This window comes from Adiantum capillus-veneris, chromosome 23 (genome assembly GCF_014529385.1).
Source record: "Adiantum capillus-veneris isolate H3 chromosome 23, ASM1452938v2, whole genome shotgun sequence".
Lineage (NCBI taxonomy): Eukaryota > Viridiplantae > Streptophyta > Polypodiopsida > Polypodiales > Pteridaceae > Adiantum > Adiantum capillus-veneris.
In genome coordinates, this window is record NC_140953.1 from 29,600,254 (window position 1) to 29,625,989 (window position 25,736).

At 44.3% G+C, this 25,736-nt stretch overlaps 1 protein-coding gene across 2 annotated transcripts; it reads right to left on the minus strand.

The window, feature by feature from the left end:
- On the minus strand, positions 1 to 25,736 carry LOC147427576 (chaperone protein dnaJ A7A, chloroplastic-like). 2 transcript variants are annotated; one of them, XM_086497681.1, is made up of 6 exons: positions 25,394 to 25,736; positions 2,709 to 2,838; positions 1,798 to 1,855; positions 1,686 to 1,728; positions 1,460 to 1,592; positions 1 to 1,384 (listed from the first exon to the last, which is right to left on the minus strand). In XM_086497681.1, the coding sequence occupies exons 1-6, from the start codon at positions 25,501 to 25,503 to the stop codon at positions 521 to 523; spliced, it is 1,338 nt and encodes a 445-aa protein (XP_086353807.1). In that variant the 5' UTR covers positions 25,504 to 25,736; the 3' UTR covers positions 1 to 520. The 2 variants fall into 2 exon arrangements, with proteins under 2 accessions (XP_086353807.1, XP_086353806.1); XM_086497680.1 differs by having other exon boundaries at positions 2,709 to 2,841.

The window sequence follows — 25,736 nt, forward strand, 5'->3', positions numbered from 1 at the left end:
GGACACTTAAGAGACCATTGATACCAAAGAGAAACAGAGTATCATGCACTTCTCCAGTCACTTTGAGAAGGATTAGACCAGCTCAATACATTACTTTTCCCAAGCCTTTACAATTCTACTGCAGACAATGTCACTAGAACTCATCTTGATATAGTAAACATTAGCCATGTATGTGTGACTGAAAAATAATTGTATGTTCAATAAAGAATACCCTTTCAACTTCTCCTTGGATCAAACTACTGCTGCATTACAAGCTGCAGCCAGCTTCAGCATTTTCTGTGGAAGCAATGTACTCTAGTTCTATACTAACATGGCAACTGTTAGGGGGGAACCATCAATCTCAAGGAGCTCAGCAGCATCTTGACAATGCAGCCAATATAAGCTGGAATGGCCAGCTACCTTCTCCACTTGCAGATGATTCCTGCATAATGTTGGGATTGATGGCCACTGCCCGACTCACTCCAGCCGGTTCCACCCCTTACCATAAACGGACGCCTCGTGTGCCCCCAGCAATGTATATCTACCGAACATTCACAGGTTGGGCATGGCTCAACTCAGACAGCTGTTCTATAAGCTCTCTTTCTTGAGAACTTAGATGTCGCGGAATATCGACTTGAATACGGACCAACTGATCACCCCGGATGTTCGGCTGACCCAAGACAGGGGCACCTTTCCTAGCCATCACAAGAGTAGTCCCCGGTTGTGTTCCAGCAGGAATCCTCAAGTCTGAATTACCATCTACTGTTGGAACCTTAACGCAAGTGCCCTTGATCGCATCAATATAGGAAATCTTACAGGTATATAGTATGTTGCTGCCATCCCTGCTCAACTGTGGATCTGGCCTTACATACAAGGAAACCATCAGGTCACCAGGCGGTCCTCCTCTCTTGCCTACACTACCCTCAGCGCGTACTCGAAGCCGATTTCCTGACTCGACTCCAGCAGGCACTTGAACCTTTACAGTCTTCTTCTTTCTAGCCCGCCCTTCACCTTTACAAAGGTTACAAGGGGTTGTTGATTGGCCAACCCCTCCACAGGTGTTACAGGGGAAGATTTGTCGGAAGTCTCCAAACGGAGTTCGTGTCGATGAGACGATTTGCCCCTTGCCACCACATCTGTTGCACTTCTTAGGCTTTGTGCCTGGTTTATTTCCCGACCCATCACATGTGTTGCAAAGATCCAGTCGGGAGACTACTATATCCTTGTTCACGCCAAAGATCGCTTCCAAGAACTCAATTTGTAATTCATGCTGCTCATCAGGGCCATGTGCGCGCCGCTTTCGGCTTGAACCCATACCACCCAAGCCACCCATACCACCAATTCCATCCATGTCACCCATGCTCTCAAAGAAGGCTTCAAACAAATCAAAAGGACTGCCATACATCTGTAACAACAAATATAAGAAGGTTAGCCCTTCAGTCCCATAGTATTGTAAAAGGTGAGATGAGATTGAACTTACAGAGTCTCCTCCGGCACCAACACCTTTCAAGCCAGCTTCACCATATGTGTCGTAAATCGATCTCTTGTCATCATCAGATAGAACCTCATAAGCATTGCTTATATCTTTGAATTTGGCCTCAGCTCCTGGATCCCTGAACATTTAACGAGGAAAAATCCACATAAAAACATAGAAATTTCCTCGACGAGCAAAAACTAAATAATCAAAATTGGTATGATACACATACTTATTCACATCTGGGTGGTATTGTCTCGCTAGTTTCCTGTAAGCTGCATAGGCAATGGTTAAAAAACTTCAAATTATGCAGACCTTATCAACAGCTTACACATTAAACTTACAGGTTTTAATTTCTGCTTTGCTGGAGTTCCTAGATACTCCCAGCATGTTGTAGAAATCCTGCATCAATTAATATCATTTTTGTCACGTGGGGCGAAGTTAAATACTGCAACAAGCACCATGCAATATATACCTCCATTACCACACACCTAAGATTGATCTAGTTTGCTAAGAGGAAAGATTCAGGGCCAAATTCTCGGCGCCTGTGGAGCATAATGATATAAATTGACCACACAGCTCATGAGACAGAATGCACAAACTGGATGGAGAAATTTAGATTTTCTATGGTTGAAAACTCATGAGCCAGAATGCACAAACTGTCATTTATGGATGGAGAAAATTAGATTTTTATGGTTGCAACTTGAAACCTTGTATTTCAGTGGCGAAAGATATTGTCCCACTAAAAAATTTCATTGAGATAAGCTCCCGGAATGCTTTGTGAAGTTACGAAGAATATGCTTAGTGGAGACTGTGAAGCATTACATTACACAGGAATCAACAAGCCTTGTTTGATTAGAAGGCCCATTCTCTTGGATCCACTAGTGCTGCTGAAGGCAACAAGGATTGACCGACTGTTCCTCAAACAACCGTTGACTCTGATATGAGTCAATTCTTCACCAGGTAATAAACCATGCACAGAAAGGTGCTTTGAAGACTATATTCATTGTTATTTCTAGCACTGCCACTGAAAGTATGCCACTTAGCCAGAGGGAAACAGGAGGAAACAGCTCATAAGGAAGCTGGCCAAAGTTGAATTGATCTTCTCAACACACACAAAAACAACCAAATTGACAGTAATTTACACTAAAAGTGCTGAGAGAATCAATATCCATACTACTGTGCATTGCCTTTCAGCGTCCACAATGTAAACTCCAAATTTCAGCATAGCATGAGAAACACTTTCGAAACTTACTGAATCGGCCTTCACATTGAGCCGGAAAATACGACTACTCCATTTCTGTGGTGTTCTTAACTCTAAAGACTTGAGTGAAAAGGATCCCCTCAATTGACAAAATGAGCCAATAAAACCATCCTTTGAATTCCTGCTATACACCACAGAAAAGAAAACCATCAAAGACTATGAATGATAAGCAACACAGGCTCACAAAAGATACAACTTACATGCATGGAACAGTTTTGCAACTGGAAGTTCGTATAAAGAGGATTAAGCTACAACTTCTCAAAACTACGAGTTTATCCAGTGGGTAAAGGCATTGCCTAGATATGAAGGAAAATGTATAATTGAGTAAAAAAGGAATATTCCCATCGAAAAGTGGCTATCAAAGGATATGTGACCTTTTACTACACAACCCTTCATTTTCTTTTATATGGAAAGAACTCTTGCAGACTGCTTTCCTCCGTACAGCCAGAATACATAAATTTATGTTAGGAGTCTGAGAGGTTGAGAACAAGGCTCGTGTTGTACTCACTGTACATGACTTGTAAGACCATTCCTCAAATGTATTTTTGTACTTTTTCCTCTGATCTATCTTGGGTATGTGCCCTCAAGATGTTAACTAATGGAAGAGGTTTCCTGTTTAAAAAGACTTCTTCAAGAACCAATAGTTAAATAGTACTGTCAATCCATTGATTCCATGCACGTGGGGCTTGTTTTAAGCCATAAAGTGCCTTCCGCAATCTACAAACCTTGTCCTCCATACCTGCTACCTCAAACCCGGGTGGCTGTTCCACATAGACTTCTTCTTGCAAATTGCCATTGAGGAAAGCTGATTTTACATCCATTTACAAAATAATGCAGATTCTGGTCGATCTAGTTGTAAGAGCAAAAGTATCTTTGTAATCAAAACCCTCTATCTGTGCAAAACCCTTTGCACAAGGCGAGCCTTGTACTTGTCCAATGAACCATCAAATTTGTACTTGGCTTTATAAACCTACCTGGTGTCGATAACCTTGTGCTTCTTTGGTCTGTTCACAAGATCCCAAGTGTGGTTACGCATGATGGTATCATACTCTACCTGCATAGCTTCCACCCGCTTTGGATTCTCTTTTGCCTCTTCAAGGCAGTAGGCTTTTGAACCTTTGTGTCTCTGTCATGAGTTCGTAGTTGACTATCTAGAGCCCATCTTCACTCCTCTATCCTCCTGGACCAACGAGGTGCACCAGGTGTATCATCAATAACCAGTGGATCCCTACCATCCAAGAGCTGAGACACCCAATTTGGAAGTGGTGTTTTCCTAGTGGCACACTTATGCTCTTCTGCTTCTTCTATTTGAACTTCTTCTTGCCTCCTATACACCGTAGGGACTGGCTGGCCTGCTGCTCGTGGTTGAGGACTTCTTGGGTATCAAGAGACATATCCTTATGCTCCTCTTTTATGTTCCACAAACACCACATCTTTGGTTTGATGAATGCACTTGCAACATAACCGAAATATGGATAGAATCTCCCATTCGTACAGAAGATCCAAGGCATGTTCTTTGATGCTATCCAAGTCTTTTCTCAAAATAAGTAAGAGCCTCAAAAGCATCTTCAGATTGTCTGCGAAAGCATGAACTCCACAATAACTCTAAGAAAGTGAATTCTTTCTCCTGAAAATCCATTATCTGGGACATAAATTTTATCACAATCAAGTTGAGGATGGACCCAACAAAGATTCAAGCTGTTCAAGAATAGCCTCCACCTACATTAGTACATGATGTGTACAGCTTCTTGGCTCCATTGCTCTTATTATAGACGCTGCATCAGACACTTCGCACACGCAACCGTTCCTCTTCACAATCTTACAAAGAAGAAAATCCCTTTTATATGGGGACTTAAAAAGAAGGAAGCTTTTGAAAAGCTTAAATATCTTCTAAGTCATGGACCTATCTTAACCCAACCTAAGAAAAACATTCGAAGCTCAATGTATGCATCTGGGGCTTTGTCACAAGGCTGTGGTGACAACTAATCTTAGTTGTTGGTTTCTTTCCCTTGATTTTTACTTAATTTTTGGAAACCCTCTTTTTGAAGTCACAAATGGCCGGACATTGTGTGGCCGACGGCCGAGAGTCACCCGCAGTCGGGATGGGCAGGTCGCCACGAGACGGTCGGGCCAGTCGGCACTGGAATCCGAGCAGTAAAAGGGTGTCTAGGCTCAATTCAAAGTCATTTAGGCCCCTCGCTACACTTATAAGTTGGTGAGTTCTAGGAAATTAACTCAAAAGAGGCAAACTGGACACTTGGCGGCTCCAGAGAAATCTGCTAGCTTGCATGAAGAGGGGGGGCGCCCAAATTTGTGAGAGAGGGCTGATTTTGATCATTCAAGTGCTACTCTATGTGTGAGTAGTGGGTGCAAGTGATCACAGCTTTGATGGAAAGCTTGCCTTCTCCCTTGCTCTATGTAGCACGATGATTCCGCTCTTGTGCATCTCTCCCCCCCTTTGAATACAGAAACGTGACGCCCCGCTCGAGGGCTTTTCATCTGTATGTACAGTTGTGTGGGTTCATGCACGATTGCCGAGGCAAGAGCCTCTTGCACAGGTACTGGATTAGCTAGTTGCTAATCCCCCGCAAGTACAGGTGAATTCGGAGAGATTTCACGCAAGAAATCTCGTCCGATTCAAAGGGCAAGTAGCCCTACAGGTGCGGGAGCTCAAGGGCTTGCTACAAATGCCTACTGTGTATTTTTGCAAGTTGAGGTTTTCAACCCTAATTGATCCCTGATACCCCAGAAGCTTCAAGGAAGTGATGGGATCACTATACAGGTGATCTAGTGCATTTTCAGGGCAGAAGACAAAGAAGTCAGTGTGCTACAGATTCTCACTAGGATTTTATCTGTGAAGCCTCCTACTGCCGTTATGCTGCTGAAATCGGGCTAGAGTAGGCCATTTTCAGCCCAGTAAGAGTGGGACAGCTCGTAGGAACTCGTAGGTTTTATTTCAAGTTAAATAAGAATAAGAAATACCGAAAGGGACGCCAGTCTTTGGGGCCTACAGGGTGTCGTTGTCTGCTTGGTAGCGCTCTAGCTACCAGGCCATGGTTTGTTTGAAGTGTTAATTCCAATCACAGGTTTATTCGTGATTCGTGAAGTTCCTCTCTGTTGTAAAGTTCAAGTAAAGAATCGGGTGAAAGCTAAAGTCTACCGCCCTAGAGCCGGTTTCAGGCTTGCATTGGCTCACTCTTGAACCAACAAGGCCATGTTGTAGCCTTTGAAAGCCAACGACTAAGACACACAAAATTGCATGCTTCCATATATGAACAACAATTGATGGCACTTATTCATAGTCTCTCCACTTGGAAGTATTACCTCCTCGGAGCACATTTCGTAAATAGAGTTGAGCATCAAAGCCTCAAATATTTTCTCTCTTAACAGAACTTATTTGAAAAACAAATGCAATGGGCTAATTTCCTTTCTATGTTTCACTTCTAGATTTTACATCCTTCTGGAAGCAAAAAAGTACTAACCGACGCTCTATCCTGACAACCAAAAGTGGACGCCATATCTAACGTGTGCCATCAAAAATTCACCGCAGAAATATCCTAAAGACCCATATTGCTAAAATATGGTAACAACTTCAAGCAAGACAATCTCTTTTCCCTTTTTCCATAAAAGATGGTTATCTTTTTCATCATCAGGCAATCTGTGGCATGACCACTAAGACAAAAGGTAATGGACGAAGCTCATGCTTCTTCTGTCACATGCGCTCTTCACTTGCGCTATGTGGACATGCTTCTGCTACAATCTAGCACGAGTCATTAGCTTAGGACTGAACCTCTAGCAGGACGTGCATGTCCAAGCCGGTCATAGTTGCATACCCTCTCTTGCACCAGTACAATCATTTCAACGTAATGGCATTTTCCGCCTGAACCACCTCTTATACGTCATTTATTTGACTTTTGAATTCTTTTTTAAATTTGTGAGTTTGTTGGAAAACTTGCCCGACCCAGCCTGTAATTCTTATTTAAAAAACCCTAGCGTTGGAAGAGAAGAGCAGAGAGAGGAGCCTCTCAAGCACAGTGGTTGTTTTTGCCACCCATTGCATTAGCGTTTTCAGCCTTGGTACCTCGCCGTCATCATCGTCTTTGGACGATCAGCTTTCAGCCCAAAGCAGCCAGCCATTCGCAGATTCAGCCCAGATCAGCTAGCGGTTTTGCATTTCAACTTTCCATGCATTGGCGGTTGCAGATCCTTGCCGCAGCAGATCCACAACACAAGTACCTAGCGTTTTCAATCTCAGCCTTGACATCGTCGTCATCGTCAAGTACCGCAGCATCAATACCCATTAGCAGTAGCATCCAATCATTGTATGAGCATTTGTGCAAGCACAGAGAAAGTACTTGCTCTGGCAACAGAGCAAGGGGGCCATTGAGGGTTGGGACCCGACATCTCGTGTCGTCTCCTCTCTCTCTCGCACACGCTCTCTTGTCTCTCTCTTTCTTTCTATTCAATTCAACCTTTCAAGTGAAGTAGAGTGCTCCTTCTCTTTGTGCGGAGTACTAGATCGGAGCTAAATCTAAAAACACTTCCGATGCACCAATGTAAGAGCTCTGTGTGTGCTTCGGCTTCCCGAATTCAAGGGAAGAACTACCAAGAACCCAAGAACCTAAAGAACTCAAGAACCAAAGAGCCATTAAGAACCCAAGCAGAACCAAGAACCCAAGGAACCTCTCCCGGTTTTTTTCCTGACAGAATCTTTGAGTTTCGATCATAGAGTTATAAGCTCCCATCTTCATTGCCCTGTCTTTGAAGGAAGATCGACATCGGATACAAGAAAACCAAGATCTTGAGCAGCAAGATCTACTTGCCTCATATGCGGATATGGAAGGAGTTGGAGACGGGATCCCTAAACCTCTTCTGCACTCGCATTCGCATGTAGTGTGCATCCACTTCCGTCGACAAGAAACCCTTGGAAATACCTCCGAGCACCCTTACCTTTCAGCTTCACATGCAGTGTTTTCACAATAGGACTATTCAAGTGGTAGTACTTGCTCCCAAGGCAAAGTCAATATGAAGGCTGGTAATCTGCGACAGTAGTAAGGGTACCTACATCCACAGTACCCACGATTTTGGAGAAATCAGAAGCAGTCAACATCAGAAGTACAGAAAGAATCCACAGATAGAAGTCGGCAGTTGTGCCTCACCTTTAACAAGGGGGGATGTCACGTGCACTCTTCACTTGCGCTACACGGACATGCTTCTGCTACAGTCTAGCATGACTCATTAGCTTAGGACTGAGCCTGGCACCTCTGTGAGCCTCTAGCAAGACGTGCAGTCGAGGCAGGTCATAGTTGCATACCCTCTCTTGCACAAGTAAAGTCATTTTAGCATACAGGCATTTTACCGCGTGAAGCACCTCTTATAGGTCATTTATTTATAAGTGACTTTTGGAATTCTTTTTAAAAATCGTACGTTTGTTGAATAACTTGCCCTACCAAGTCTATAATTCTTATAAAAGAAACCCTAGCGCTCGGAGAGGAGAGCAGAAAAGCAGAGTAGATGAGCCTCTCAAGCACAGTGGTTGTCCAACAACACTTCCGCTGCACCTGACATCTTCTTATGCTAGACATCAAGGAATTACTCCCACTACCAAGCCTTAGAACTTTTATTGGCCCACTCTTTGACCAAGTTGAAAAGCATATCCAAGAGTGTATACCTTGACAAAAGGTAAAGTATGACTGACATAAAGTCCTAGCTCTCACAAAGTGATGATGTGTGGCATGACCAACTACAAGAGAAATGGCTGAGTGGACGAGAGAAACTGATCCGGCTAACTTGAAGAACTTATGAAGCACAAGCCATGGGGCGTCCCAAACCCTAAAAGACAGAAGCTTGAACCCTTAAAGAGATTTTCGTAAAATACGCTGACGTGGCAGATTGTACGAACTACTTGTGGCAAGACTGTACAAATTTTCGGATTTTACGCTGTTGTGCTAACGTGGCAGGACTATGACCTTTTGGCATATTAGGCATTCTCACACAAAGGCATCCACATCTCTTCTCAATGTAGGCCAGTAGAAGAATGTCTCAACCACTTTAACTGTAGCATCGATACCACGATGCCCTGCATACGGTGAGACATTACTCTCTTCCATAACTTTGCGTCGCAATGGCTTTGTGACACACAATCTGCCATGCATCATCATGAACCTATCTTTGAGAAGATAGTGTTCATGACGTTGTCTATCCATTAGCTGCTCGAAGACCCTTGCAAAATCTGCTCGAAGACCCTTGCAAAATCTTCATCATTTGCATATTGTTCCCTCATATCATCAAGTTCATGATGATAAGGAATTGACACAACTGAAATTTGTGGCTTCCTTGACAAGGCATCAGCCACAACGTTCTTCTTGCCTTCCACATGCACAATCTGAAAATGGAACATGGACAAGATATTTGCCCATCGCATATGCTTCTCAGATAACTTTGCCTGTGTCAAGAAGTATCGCAAGGTCTGATGATCCGTTTGGACAACGAAATCTGCACCTAGCAGGTAGTGTTTCCAACTTACGAGCGCATGAAACACGGCCTGCGGTTCTTTTTCATAGACTTGCATAGTCTTTTCTGGCCCTTGCAAGATTCTACTCTCATAGGCTACTACCCTGCCATCTTGCATTAGCACTGCACCAATGCTACTACCACAGGCGTCACACTGGACCACAAATGACTTCCTAAGATCTGGCAACACAATGACTGGATCTGAAGTAATCTTTTCCTTTAAGAGATTATAAGCTGAAATCTCTTTCTGTGTCCATCTAAAGGTGATTGCCTTCTTTTGAAGAGCATGTAAAGGTGAAGCAATCTCAGCGAAATTTCGGATAAACCTTCTGTAATAGGAGCATAGTCCCAAGAAGCTTCGGACATCGTGCACCGTCTTCAAATCTAGCCATGACTTGATCGCTTCAACTTTTGCAGGATCCATTCTGACACCATCCTTTGAGACAATGTGTCCCAGAAAGTGAATCTCTTCCAGAAAAAATTCACTTTTCCTTGCATTGATGAGCAACCTATGGCTGCGTAGCTCTTTGAACACAATGGCCAAGTGATGCCTATGCTCCTCTTCATTCTTTGAGTAGACTATCATGCCATCAAAGAATGTACCAACAAACTGCTGGTGTGGACGGAAAATTCTCTCCATCATCCTATTGAACGTAGCAGGAGCATTTGTGAGACCAAAGGGAATCACTAAAAATTCGTAAAGGCCAAACGTTGTTCTAAACGCAGTCTTGTGCACATCCTCTGATCTAATGCGGATCTGATGGTACCCACTCTTTAGATCTATCCTGCTAAACATAGCTGCTCCTTCTAATTTGTCCAAAATATCATCAATTCTAGGTATAGGGAACCTATTCTTAATGGTATTCTTGTTCAATGCATGGTAGTCGATACACATACGCCATGAGCCATCCTTTTTCTACACCAACAACACTGGAGATGAACTGGGCTGAATCAGCCCCTTTTCTAACAGCTCCTGTACTTGGCTCATTATCTCTTTCTGCTGAGCCGCACTAACCCTGTACGGAGGCTTATTTGGTGGGCTACTGCCTGGCACCAAATCTATCGCATGGTCCTCGGGTCTCTCTGGCGGTAATTGAGACGGTAATGAATCGGAAAAACAGTCACTATATTGTTTTAAAAACATTGACCTTTCTTTATCTAACGGAGATAAATTTGATTCATCACAATCTGACACTTCACGTACAAAAACCAAGTACGCAGAAAGATGCTTTTTCATTACAGAAGTAATAGCAGAAGCTGATACAGTGGGAATAGACTCCCCTTTAAGCTTTACATCCAGAATGTGAGTCTTTCCCCTGCTCTGTATAGTGATCTTTTTGTTGTAGGCATCCATGATTCCCTGTACACGAAACAACCAAGAAATACCTAGCAACACATCACATCCGTCCAGTGGCATGATGTAAAATTCTTCAGCATCTACATAGGACTGGATATGTAGGCGCAACTTTCCGATGATGGATGTCATAGCCTCTGTATGGCCACGACATGCCAAACCTGCCTCTGTTGTATACCCCATCTCTTCAGGTCTGATTCCCAACTTTGAAGCCAATTCTGGGGAAATGAAGTTGGCTTTGGCACCTGGATCAAAGAAGATGAGCATTGTTTGATCCCTGACCTTTCCCCATGCTCTGCAAAGCTCACTTGCATCTAAATTTGGCTTGTCGCCCACCATATCTGGCACTAGAACAACCATGGGCCTCTTTCCTTTCCTATCCTCCTTGTCTTCAGAATCAGCTGGCCTTTTCTTTTGAGGACAATTGTAAGCAATGTGGCCAGGCTGCTCACAGATAAAGCATTTGTTCTCTGACCTCAGGACCTTCTTTTGCTCTTCCGACTTGCGAGGAAAACGTCTTTTCCATTTCTTTGCTGGTCCCTTTTCTGATTCAGCCGTAGCTTTGCCTTTCCCTGCATTGGCCGGCTCCTGAGTCGCTTTAGGAACCTCATTGGGAACGTACTTCTTCGCTGAATTTTTATTGGCTGATCCTTCCTTGATGCCCGTATTAAATTCACAATCTTCTCCCCTTGAGCAAACCATTGTCAGTGTTTGCTACCTCGATGAGCTACGTCAAAGTAGTGACTTTGGTCTTCGTGCAATACTTTCTCAATCCTTTGGGTAGGCCACAACAGTATTTTTCAATCTGTTCAGTCAATGGCACAAACCTATAGGAAGTTACTGGTAGTAGAGCTTTCCAAAACTTCCGATTGTAGTCATCCAAATTCTTGCAATTGGCAGCATTAAGCTGGTGCCATTCTGTCATGACATCTGCTTCAAAGTCATCAGATAACCATGCTGCTGCAAAAATCTGCTTGAAGTAACTCCATGTGGACGGAGCTTACCCTTAAAGCAATAAAGTTGTCCACCATTGTCCTGCATTCCCTGTCAAGAAAGTGGCTGCCTTGCGGACCTTTGAATCCTCTGTAAAGTTTCCCCCTACATAAGCCTTGTCAAACTGCTGGAGGAATGAGAGAGCCTTCTTCCTGCCATCAAACCTTGTAAAGGTCGTGAATGTCACACCTTTGCCACCTTCTTTGTACGGAGTTGGCCTCTCCAACGGCGTTAAGTTGTCATATGGAAGTGACTGAAACATGAAAACACTGTTAGGGTTCATCTGTGTTCCTTGATCGCTATTAAGTTGACCTGGAAATGCCATATTTGGCTGTTGATTTGTAATTCCAGCCATACCAAAATTTGCCTGTGGCATCCCAAATTGGCCCTGAATGCTTTGAAACCCTGGTAGCATGCCCGTGACACCATACATGGGGTTAGGCATCATTGTTTGAGCACCCCCGAACACTGTTTCTGGCGTGTAAAACTGATTTCCACGTGCATGACCAGCAATGCTCTGGAATACCGATCCACCTCCAAAATAGCCAAGGTGTATTGAAGGTGGTGGGAAGAGTGGTTGCATAGCCTGTAGGTTGCTTCCCTGCCCGTTAGAACCAGCTATAGGCTGCTGAAAGGTGGCTGGCTGAACTGGTACAGCTTGAAAGACTAGCATTTCAGCCACCTGTTCTTGCACCTTAGGCACAGCTTGTGGAGACTGCATGTTCTCTGTTAAGTGTACAGGTGTTTCCATTGATTCTGCAGTATGAATCACCTGTGCTTGAGCCTTAACAGGCTTCTGAATATGATCCAGTGATTGTAAGGTGCAACGGAATAAATGTTGTATTTTCTCAAGATTAGTGATCTTTATTGCTCAAGGTTCCTTTTAGTTCTTAGGGAAAGAGAGCTTTCCGTCTTGTAGAGTGCTGTGGTCACGGACAAAGTGAGTGGATATTGTGCGTGCAAGTGAATGAAACTGAGAGGAGGGAGAAGAGATACGACACCGAGAGGTAGTAAAACCCTCCTCCGAAGGCCCCACTCTCGTCGGCGAGAGTGGTCTACTTTGATTGCACAAAGGTATACAATGCGAATGCAATGGGACTATGCCGATGACGACGACGACTCGATGGCTGGATCTGGGATCTTTTATCTGCTGGTTTTCATGGTCTTCTTGGTGGCTGAAAATGACTGTTTTGGGCTGTGTTTTTAAGGCTGAAAATGGGACACCATCTGCAACCGTCTTAAGGGGAAACCTGCTACTTTATCATGGCTGAAATCTGCGTTTATAAAGGGGCTGAAAAACGCTAGTCAAGCTGAGATTCTGCTGTATAAAAACGTTGAGATACTGCGGACTATGGCTGCGATTGATGAGTTGCAGACTTGTTGCAAAAACGCTAGCAATGGCTGAGGTTCATGCTTGTTGAAAACGCTACCAAGTGCTGCAGATCTGATGTGCTAACGATCTTCAAACGCTGAGGATGGGGCTGAATGGCCTAAGTCCAAAACGCTATGCCCTTGGGGCTGATCTGCAGGTGGGACTACCGCAAGAAGGGGGAGGACTTCAAGCGATGGCTGCAAGAGGGAAAAACGCCAGGCATGGGAGGTGGATGGCGAGGGATCTTGATGCTGAGGGGGGTACTACTAAGAAGTTGCCTGTTGAGCGGGAAGCTCCTGCTGCCTCTTCTGCCAGAAAGTGTGAACTTTGGTTTGCTTATATATTAACTTAGCAAAATTGCCCTACCTACTTTTGTTGGAAAGTCACTTAAAAATAATAAGTGAAAATCCCAATAAATAGGAAAATAGGCTAAATGCACTGGAAAATTCCCCTAACTGATGCTAATGGATTCTGATGGGAATTTCGATGATCATGTTGTGTGCAACCGGAGGATATGCATATATGCTAAGTGGCTGGGCATGCACGGTCTACGAATAGACTCACAAAAGTGTCAGATCACTGCTATTCTAAACTGATCGGAGTGACTGAACCCTACTGTGGTGTAGCTTGTCCACGGACACATAGAATTGGGATGTCACGTGACATCCCCTCCTTTTCAAAGTGAGATACTGGTACCGAACTGTATGGCGTCAAGGGAGATCGCCAACAGCATCTGGAATCCTGGAAGGGACTCTTCACCGGCCCACTCTGATGTGTGGGTCGTGCGGTACTTGAACTTCATAAAGGTCTGCAATGCTTGCTTCTTTGGGCCGCGCCGAAAGCGACACAAAGTCTTTTGAATCTCCTTTCTTGCGTCAACTGCGTCTAGAGTCTTGCTTCTTTCGTCTTCAAAAATCTCCATGGCTGAAAATTCTTAAAACAATCTCCAACACAAAACCATGAACATACCCATTCCATGTAAAGTGAAGGAAAAAAATCTTGTCTTCTCTAAAGACTGTGTATGCAATGTAGATGAACATAGAGATGGAGTGACAACCAATTCATCAAACACATGCAAACAATGAGGTCGAATCTTTTCTGTTTGATCGAAATCAATCAACTGTGGCAAATCACAAAGGAAATGCCCATGCTTGGTGCTCATACTATCATGTGCTCTTTCGAAAACTGTGTCTTGCCACGGAAGAGACATGGAATGTGACTTCCTGACATACAAACTTTTCAGCTTTTCATGAACAATCTGCATACATTCGTGTTCATCCATGAGAGAAACGTGCTCAACATACAATATGTCATGCCTAGGAAAAGGGATCACATAACGATGCTGACAAAAATACAAGAAACCTTCACGAATGAAACACTCGAACAATGCGTGCGTATCAATCATGCGAACACATAATACTTCCTGTAATGGTTCTTTGGACCAAGGCTCGAGAGCCAAGATCGGTTCGTCCTGAATGATCGAATCGTCCTGTGGGGGTTCTTTGGGCCTCGACTCGAAAGCCAAGATCGGATCTTCGCGATTGATCGAATCTACAACGAGGTTAGCTTCGCTAGAAAAAGCATCTACTAACACATCATCCTTGTGAACAATCACATCTTCTTCATGCAATTCATCATGCTTGTCTTTTTCATCCAAATCATCATGCAAATCATTATCATGCAAATCCTGTGTGTCATACTATGGAGAAAAAGAGATTGAGAGAATCTCCTTATCCCGAATCCTTTCAACCTTGTCCTGCATATTGGAAATGAGAGATTGAGAAGGAGCAGTGTCCATTCCATGAAAGACAATAGGAGAATCACTTTTGGCATTGAGAGTTAAAGTGCTCGCCTCCCAATCAACGAGAGGGTTGATTTCACAAAACCATTTCATGCCTAAAATCATATCACATCCTGAGAGAGGAGAAACAACAAATCTTCTAGTGAAGGCAGTCTGTTGAATTGCAAACAACACATCAAGGCACTCCTTCGTGATGAGAGCGTCCATACCAAGACGAAAGCCAAAGACCTCGATAGGAGATCTCGGACTAACTTCAAGGCGGACTCTCTCAACAAGAGAGGGGCGGGCTGATCACATTATGCATACTACCTAGGTCAAACAATATGACAAAACGGTGCCCCGACGTACAACCATAACATTTAATGAGAGAATCATCAATGGGAGGGTCTTGAGAAACTGTGGGCACAATCGTGTTATCATTCATTGCATTGACAGATGTAGTGGGTGCTGGGGGTTCTTTAGATTCATTCGATTCAAGCTTAGGACATGTTCTTTTCATGTGACCCTTAATGTGACAATGAAAACAACGACCTTCTTTAGAATACGTGCTTTGTTCTTCCGAAGTGATGTAACCTCCTACAATTCCTTGTGCTACCTTTTCATCCGGAGTAAGCTTAGGTTTAGCAATTGTGTTAGCCTTACTCTTAGATTCATTGAAAGAATTCTTTGATGAGATACTGTTGGAAGATTGGTTCGAAGAGTTATCATTCTTACCATTCTTACCGTTTTGCGGGTTCTAAGAAGTCTGCGAGGTACTTGTGGAAGTCTTGTTCTCCTTAGGCTTTCCTTTGTTGTGCTTCATCTCGTGGGCGAGAACAAGGCTACCGCTTTGTTGAGATCGATTGGATCGAGTACCTCGACATCATACTTGATATACTCGTCCAATCCGTAAAGAAATGCCTCCTTGCGCTTCACATCCGATTTGCGTAATTGAGTGCCGAGCTGCAAAACCCGATTAGAGAAAGACATAACCGCCGTACCGTTTTGCTCGAGAGCTCGCCAATCATCCTTTAGTCATGCAAGGTACTGAGGTGGCATAAACCGCGCCTTAAGCTTGTCTTGGAAGTCGGCCCAACTAAAAGAGAGGGGCGTGAAATCGTCGGCTGCCTCTAGGTGCGCGGCTAGCTGTGCCTCTTGCCATGCCTGATACCATTTTATGGCATCACCGGCAAGGTACATAACTGCCGTCAAAACTTTGCTATTGCTTGTTTTCTTAGTTGTCGCAAAATAAGCATTAAATTGATGCAACCAAGAATGAATAACAGTAGCATCCATCTTACCGTCATACTTACTGAAAGTCAACTTCTCTGTGACTTGATTGTGTGAATCCGCATCGTGGCTTGCGCCACTTGACGAACTCCCACAATCTTTGGGTGGTTCGGTCTTCGAGGCTAGGATTTGAGCTATAAATTCTTGATTGCGAAGCTTCCTTTGAGCTTCACGCTCGGCCTCCTTTTCTGCTTTGCGTTCTTTTCGTTCAGCGCGCTCGCGTTCGAGAGCAAGTTGCTGTTCTTCTTGTTTTGCGGCAAGCGCAATGCACTCACGTTCCTGAGCAAGGCGCTCACGTTCCTCAGCAAGTCGATTTTCTTATTGTCTTGCGGCAAGAGCAATGCGCTCACGTTCCTAAGCAAGTCGATTCTCTTCTTGTTGTGTAGCAAGTTTGTCGTTTCTTTCATCGCGCTCGCGGTCCTTGGCTTCTTGTGCACGGTCCTTTGCTGCTTGTTCATCTGCTTTGCTTGCGAGTTGTGCCAAGGCAACTCGATTCGTTTCTTGTTGTTGTGCCATCATGTCCAACATCGACTTGACCATCATCTCCATAGGAATGAGGACAACTCGTGGCATAGATGGCGAAGGGGGAGGGTTGGAAAAATCTCCTGGTGGAGAGAATCCTTCGTCGCCTCTCTCATGCTCATCACCTGAATGCGAAGTATCCATGCCGCTTCGGGTGACGACCATGCACTAGGATCTTTGGTTCTTAAGTTCACGAGGAACTTGGGTCTTGAGGTTCTTGAGGGTTTCTTTCGCTTGTAAATCGCGTTGGAGAAGGATCTTCTCTTCACCTGAGTTCTACCCTTTTCTGCGGGTGCACCCCTTGGCGGCCTTGCGCTCACTTTTCCCACCTCACATCGATTGGTCGGCCGCTAAGTGCACGGTCCGCTCTCAATGAGTGAAAAGAGACACAAGGGGAGGCTGTACAAGCCCTTCTTTCTTGGGATTCCTGTCACTCTTCAACAAAACACGATTAGGAATCGCCACGCCCAAGTAAACTTGGGTTCGTGCGACCGCAGCAAGCAAAAAAAAATTTATTGTGGTTCTTGTGGTTCTTTCCTTGAGTAATGCAGAACACTTCCAAAGCTTTGATACCAATGTAAGGTGCAGCGGAATAAATGTTGTATTTTCTCAAGATTAGTGATCTTTATTGCTCAAGGTTCCTTTTAGTTCTTAGGGAAAGAGAGAGCTTTCCGTCTTGTAGAGTGCTGTGGTCACGAACAAAGTGAGTGGATATTGTGCGTGCAAGTGAATGAGACTGAGAGGAGGAGGGAGAAGAGATACGACACCGAGAGGTTGTAAAACCCTCCTCCGAAGGCCCCACTCTCGTCGGTGAGAGTGGTGTACTTTGATTGCACAAAGGTGTACAATGCGAATGCAATGGACTGATGCAATGGGACTATGCCGATGACAACGACGACTCGATGGCTGAATCTGGGATCTTTTATCTGGTGGTTTTCATGGTCTTCTTGGTGGCTGAAAATGACTGTTTTGGGCTGTGTTTTTATGGCTGAAAATGGGGAACCATCTGCAACCGTCTAAGGGGAAACCTGCTACTTTATCATGGCTGAAATCTGCGTTTTTAAAGGGGCTGAAAAACGCTAGTCAAGCTGAGATTCTGCTGTATAAAAACGTTGAGATACTGCGGTCTATGGCTGCGATTGATGAGTTGCAGACTTGTTGCAAAAACGCTAGCAATGGCTAAGGTTCATGCTTGTTGAAAACGCTACCAAGTGCTGCAGATCTGATGTGCTAACGATCTTCAAACGCTGAGGATGGGGCTGAATGGCCTAAGTCCAAAACGCTATGCCCTTGGGGCTGATCTGCAGGTGGGACTACCGCAAGAAGGGGGAGGACTTCAAGCGATGGCTGCAAGAGGGAAAAACGCCAGGCATGGGAGGTGGATGGCGAGGGATCTTGATGCTGAGGGGGGTACTGCTGAGAAGTTGCCTGTTGAGCAAGAAGCTCCTGCTGCCTCTTCTGCCAGAAAGTGTGAACTTTGGTTTGCTTATATATTAACTTAGCAAAATTGCCCTACCTACTTTTGTTGGAAAGTCACTTAAAAATAATAAGTGAAAATCCCAATAAATAGGAAAATAGGCTAAATGCACTGGAAAATTCCCCTAACTGATACTAATGGATTCTGATGGGAATTCCGATGATCATGCTCTGTGCAATCGGAGGATATGCATCTATGCTAAGTGACTGGGCATGCACGGTCTACGAATAGACTCATAAGAGTGCTAGATCACTGCTATTCTAAACTGATCGGACTGACTGAACCCTGTTGTGGTGTAGCTTGTCCACGGACACATAGGGTTGGGATGTGTCACGCGACAGTGATCCAACTTGCTGAGACGGAAGAGGAGGTTGTAGAAAGGCTAAAAACCTCGGGTTCTACATTACTTGTGTGAACATAGCCACAACAGTAGCCAACTGGGTCCTGAATATATCATCATCCGTCTATGGTGGTCTTGAGGACTCACCCACTTCATGTGTCTGTTGACCTTGTGAGGAGGAAACCTCTTCAGTCACATCATCTCGTCTGTCAGCCATAATTGCAATTTCCTGTGTGTGGTCTATGATCCCTTGTGTCTTCAAGCCCAAACTGACCAAGGCTCACTTCTATGGGAAAAAGTGATTTAATCCCGGCGATGGAACCATGAAACCGGCTTGTTTAATCCTTAGACTTAAACCTTATTTGCTTTCACCCATTTAATTTGTCGCCCACTTTACCTGTACTTTCAAGACACAACAAAGGGGAAAGGGATACAGGCTGCTAGATTGCACCTGTATGAGAAGACCGACACCAGACTGGCCCCTAAATTAGGCGCCCCTTTCGATATTTCTTTATTCTTTAACAGAGGGAATAAAAGCTGTGGTTCCCTACAAGCTGCCCCGCACAACCTTGGCTGAATTTCAACTGTTCTGGCCCGATTTTGGCAGCATAACTGAACTAGGACCCTTCACAATCAGTATTCCCACGCACTGGATGACTTTCCCGACGCATACGGACACTTTGCAAAACCTGGCGAGAATCTGCAGCACGCTGAATTCTCTGTTCTCTGCCCCGAAAATGCGCCAGATCACTTGTACAGCGGTCCCCTCGCGTACCCGAACCTCCTGGGGGTATTGGGGTCCGTTTAGGGCCAAAACCCTAAACCTGCAAAAATACACAGCAGGCTGTAATTCACTGTTTCGGGCTCCGTTTCGCGTGCCGGTCGCATCCGTAGCAAGCCCTCGATTTCCCGTACCTGTAGGGCTACTTGCCCTTTGAATCGGACGAGATTTCTGATGTGAAACCTCTCCGAATTCACCTGTACCTGCGGGGGATTAGCCGCTAGCTAATCCAGTACATGTGCAAGAGGCTCTTGCCTCGGCAATCGCGCATGAACCCACATAACTGTACATGTCACCAACGTGTGACTACTATCTATCCTTTTTGTTGATTTCTTTCTTATTATTTATTTACTTTCACTTTTTGGAAACACCCCTCGGGAAATCTAACTGCCCTGCATTGCATAGCTAGTGTGGAACTGTCCAGAGGGAGTCCAGGCCTGAGGGCAAGAGAGCACTAAGGTTGGACAAGGACTATGGTTAGCCAAAATGGGGTCATTGACTAGCCAAAGTGGAATCCTTTGCTACAGAGGCTACATTTCAGTTATGGGTGTGGCTGCAGTGTACAAAGGGGGTCAGATGACCTAGAGAGATACAATGACAGCATCTCCTAAAATTTAGGGCAGTCATAAAATGTTCCTCTTGTCATTCCGGGGATAATGACGCGAACACATTTTCAGGTCCCAAAATAATAGTTCCCTAAATTTTAGGAGATGCTGCATTGTATCTCTCTAGGTCATCCGACCCTCTTTGTACACTGTAGCCACACCAAGAACTGAAATGTAGCCTCTGTACCAAAGGATTCACTTTGGCTAGTCAATGACCCCACTTTGGCTAACCATAGTCCTTGTCCAACCTTAGTGCTCTCTTGCCCTCAGGCCTGGACTCCCTCTGAACAGTTCCACACTGGCGTGCAATGCAGGGCAGTTAGATTTCCCGAGGGGTGTTTCCAAAAAGTGAAAATGAATAAATAATAAGAAAGAAATCAACAAAAAGGATAGATAGTAGTCGCACGTTGGTGACACATCACAAACAAAGTGAATGGACATTGTGCGTGCAAGTGTATGAGACTAAGAGATAGAGAAGAGAATACGACACCAGAGACGTAAAACCCTCCTCCGAAGGCCCCACTCTCTATGGCGAGAGCGATCTACTTATGGTTGCACAAATCTCTACAATGCTTGGACTTGCCGACGATGTCAACAACGATGAGAATGACGACGAGACGGGCTGAAATCTGGAAATGCTAAAGGCTGAAATCTGCAAATCTTCTATCTGCTGAATTCTGACTCTATATCGGTGACGATGTCGATGACGACAGTAGGACGACGACGCGTTGAAAACGCAGATGCTGAAATCTGCGTTTTCCTGGCTGAAACTGCAAACTTCGTGGGATCTGACCGTGCGGCGAGGATCTGCTACGTGTAGGTGAGATCTGCGAGGTTTGAGAGTTCTCCTGCCGTATCTGACTGTTGAAAACTGAAAACGTTGGTATTTCTTGATGTTCCGTCGCGGTGAATCTGAAAAACGTTGAAGTGTGATGCTGATGCAAAAAACGCTAGGACTGAAAATGGTCTTGCAATGGAGAATCTGCTAACGCTAGGGCTTCTGCTTGGTCTGCTGTCGCCAGGGATCTGCAAGAGCAAAAATGTTGGCTGATTTAGTCCAAAAACGCTAGGGCATCTGGGGGTTCTGCTGAGAAGTTGCCTCTTGAGCGAGTGCTCCTGCTACCTTTTCTGCCAGAAAGTGCTAGCGCTAGGTTTCTATATATACAAACTTAGCAAAATTGCCCTACCTACTTTCCAACAAACGTCACTTTAAAATAATAAGTGAATTCTCAAAATAGGAAAAATAGGTTTAAAAATTCCCCTGATAGATTCTGATGGGAATGCTTATGATCATGATGTGCGCAACCGGAGGATACGCATCTAATCTAAGTGACTGGTCATGCACGGTCTGCGAACAGACTCACAAAAGTGCCAGATCACTTCCTATTCTAGACTGGCTTGACTGAACTGAACCCTGGTCATGTTGTAGCTTATCCACGGACACATAGGGTTGGATGTGTCATGTGACAGCAGAAAAGTGGAAACGACCCGCAGACCTAGCTCTAAAAACTTTCCATAACATCAAAATACTGACAAGTGGTTTAGGGGACACCTAGCTAAGATAACTTTCCATAACATCAAAATAATGACAAGTGGTATCATGTCACAAGGCGGGCACCACGTGCCAATAGAAACGAACAGGCTGAATAGACTTTTAGCACTTCAATAACAACTGAACTGAAAGAGAGAGACGACACGCGACACGGAGTGGCGGAATTCCACCCCAGAGAGTATTGGCCCCAAACCTTGGAGCCCCTTTTGGTATTTCTTTATATTGCATCATCAAAGTACGTCGGTACTCCAGACTCTGCACCTTCTCCATGAAGCATGCCAGAGAATGAGCCCTAGCCTCATACTTAAAGGCCCTTGGCCTAAAAAGCAGTTTACATGAAAAGCTTTCAAAATCAAAAGCTTCTGGTCCAAAAAGCAATTTACATGAAAAGCTTTCAAACTCAAAAGCTTCTGGCCAAAAAACAATGCCAAAAGCTGCAAGCGTAAATCACGGAAATTCGTACAACCTGCCACGTCATCATGCCAACGCAATTTTCGGAAATCAACCACGCTGTTGCAGTTTTAGGATTAGGGTTTTTAGAATTAGGGTTTGCAAGTTTTAGGGTTAGGATTTTCAGAATTAGGGTTTCAGCAATTAGGGTTTCTGGTAGAAATTAGGGTTAGGGTTTTCTGCTCTCGGGCAACCACGTCATCACTTTGCGACACTTCTTCTGTTACTTGTTCTTCTTAGGGTTTAGGCCCCTCGACCGGCATCTGTAAGCTGGCTCCATTCTTTAGGCTTTGACACGTCAGCAGTTTGTTACATCTCCCCTTCTTGAAAGAGAGTAATCGTCCGCGATTACAGCATATCTGCAAAACAACTCAAGTTAGCTCAAAATTTCCGAGGAACAATCAGTTTGCTCTTTTTATTAAGGAGATAGCTTCTCCTTTCTGCTCTTTTGATCGAGGAGTTAGCTTCTCCTTTCTGCTCTTTTGATCAAGGGGTTAGCTTCTCCTTTCGTCCAGATCGGAACTCTTGATATTCCGGCGTAGTAAAATTAGCCATCACACCCAAACCGTATTGAACTTCCACGGGTGTCTTGATGCACTAAAATTACATACCCAGGCAATCTCATCCAATTACGAATATTCAATAATTGACACATCACAATGCAACACAAATACTCACATATGCATGTTACAAGACAGAACAAACAGCGCCGTTGAGCACTCCCCTGAGACAAACGGTCTGCGGTATGAAGCTACTCAACGACTACCTCGTCACTCCCCCCGCAAATAACCTAAAAAGGTCCGGGCCGTGAGCTCAGAGGACTGTACAACCAAACGCTCCCCAAACCGCAGTCTGCATTGCTTGGAGGTTCAAGCATACAACCAAACGCTCCCCAAGCATAGGCCTGCGTCGTTCAAAGGTTTTCTAGCATACAACGAAACGCTCCCCAGGCATCGGCCTGCGTCGTTCCGACGTTCAAACAATACCAAAACAGTATTTCTCACTTCTCCACCCGGAAGTAAAAATCACCAATCAATGAAACCAATATTGAAACCATAGTCAAACATTTCAAATCGGCACCAAAACAGGTTCAAAACAGATACCATCCATTTCAAACAGATTCCAAACAAGATCAAACAAAACTCAAACTTAAAAAGAAATCTCGACATCAGTCAAGCTCGAAAAGTCGACTGACTTTCCATGTTGAAACCTACACCAAAAATTAGGGTTAGGTTCCTTCCATGAGGTCGTAACCGAGTACAGCATGGTCCGTTAGCTCTTCGACAAACAATGTTTCTTTAGCGGCGATGGTAGTCCCAAGAGATAGCAATCACACCGAACCTCCAAGGCAATCACACCGAACCTCCAAGGTCGTCTGATCGTGAAGAGACATACTGGGAGATGTCAACCTGCTAGGGTTTCCATGGGAAGCATTTCACGATACCCCACTCTGCCAGAAGTTGCACTCCGAAGGAAGATGTCAAAAACCATACAACTTCGCGCAAAAATTTTCTTGAAAGCTTGCCAAGTACTTGGAGTATGCTGCTTGGTAGCTGTAGACATCAACATCTGCATGGCACTGCTTCTGAGAAAAAAAAACAGTGACTTGAAACAAATTTGGATCCTTCTCTTGCAGGTGATCTTAATTGGATTATGCCCTGTAAGACACTGCGGTGAAGACGGGAGCGCGCCCGATGCGCGATGAAGTAAGGGTGGGAGTGGCTAATAAGTCCGGGTTGGAGGGCGAAGATGCCTCGAATCAAATTCCAATAGCTCTGTCTTGCTCTTTTGGTAGGACCGGTATGCTTTCAAAAAAGCACACGCCTGATGCTCTGATACCACTATCACAAGGCGGGCACCACGTGCCAATAGAAAAGAATAGACTAAACAGACTTTTAGCACTTCAATAACAACTGAACTGAAAGAGAGAGACGACTCGCGACACGGAGTAGCGGAATTCCTCCCCAGAGAGTATTGGCCCCAAACCTTGGCGCCCCTTTCTGCATTTCTTTATATTGCATCATCAAAGTACAAGCTGGTACTTCAGACTCTACACCTTCTCCATGAAGCATGCCAGAGAATGAGCCCTAGCCTCATATTTAAAAGCCCTTGGTCTAAAAAGCAGTTCATATGAAAAGCTTTCAAAATCAAAAGCTTCTTGTCCAAAAAGCAATTTACATGAAAAGCTTTCAAACTCAAAAGCTTCTGGCCAAAAAGCAATGCCAAAAGCTACAAGCGTAAATCACGGAAATCCGTACAACCTGCCACGTCATCATGCCAATGCAATTTTCGAAAATCAGCCACACTGTTGCAGTTTTAGGGTTAGGGTTTTCAAAATTAGGGTTTCATCAGTTAGGGTTTCTAGAATTAGGATTTCAACAGTTAGGGTTTCTGGTAGAAATTAGGGATAGTATTTTCTACTCTCGGACAACCACGTCATCACTTTGTGACACTTCTTCTGTTACATGTTCTTCTTAGGGTTTAGGCCCCTCGACCGACATTTGTAAGTTGGCTCCATTCTTTAGGCTTTGACACGTCAACAGTTTGTTGCATATAAAAAACAAAATTGTGTCAACTAAACACCTGAAAGTGAAAAAATGGGCTAAAAATGTATATGCAGGGCCATTATGGCCATACAAACATGATGTGCAACCTAGGATGTCACCATGTGGTGATGACATATCTCCAACATTGAAGGCCTATCAACTATACCCAATGACCAAACCCTTTGCCTAGAGCAAAAATCTTATAAACCACATCTCCATGAACATTTAAGTGTATGGCCATTAAAGCAGTGTAATGGGCCCATTTTGACCATTTGAAGACCCTCAAAAGGCCAAAGGAGACGAAAAGGAGACGAGAAGTGGCTACTTCAATTTGTTTAAGAAAACACAAAGTTATTGTCTTGTCGCAGATAACGAGTACAATGGTCCAAAAATAGTCCCTGAAATGGTATGTGTCAACCGAGACATGTGTAATAAGAAACCTTGACGGGTTTTTCCTTCTGTATTCCCTAACAGATCAAATGTACCTAGACACGTTGCAGAGCTAGCATTGCATGTCTTCTAGAATAGTAATATGACTGGCACGCCAAATTGGACCACTTTGCAGCTGCTTTGAGTGGGTAGCTCTAACAAAAAAAGCCAGTTTCCAAACACAATAGTGGTTGAATTTTTGGCATACTTCTGGAGGCCTTATTATCAAGGCCAGTATTCAGTTGAGAGGCCACCATTGGTCACATTCATTAGATTAATAGTACACTAAAGACGACTTTCTTTACAGTAAAAATCTTAAATTTATGGAGCTTATACTTTTTCTTTTTTTTTTTATATAGAGTACAAGAACTTTGAAACACACGCACACACCCTATGTACAATGGCCTAACAAGTAGGGAGAGGCATCCCATCACACGCATACACCCGCATATGGGAACAATCCCTAAGGACTTAGATCATGTCTTAGGGGGATTGAACCCAAGACCTTAGGCACATAGGCTTATACTTGATAACACCCCATAGTTCCTTTTTCTAACCTTAAGGCTCTGCTATCTACCAATAGCGTATACATACAGCTTGGAGTGTTTCATCGTAGAAACCCCATCTTAGTTAAAACCTGTCTCTGAGTTGCTTTCGATGAACAGCATTTACCTGGAATGGATAACCTTTGAGCTGGTGGTGCAGAGAGAAGCACTGGCATTGCGCAATGAAGACTCCGGAGTGCAGGAATAGGAGAGAGACCGCGGGCCCATGATCGCCATGGCCAGAGACTAATTAACGTTGCATTGACATGGGCCAAGGAGGAACCCCCATAACGCAAACAAACAGGGCACGTTTGAATGACAGCATACGCAAAACAAAGCAAAGCGAGTCTATCTGGCTACCGTGTAAAAGTCCTTGCTCTCATGCATTCGCTGGCTTGCCAGAAGTGCAGTCACTTCGGCAGCGATGTCGAAGCGAGAGAGGAATAGAAATGTAGTCCCTGTACTATTAT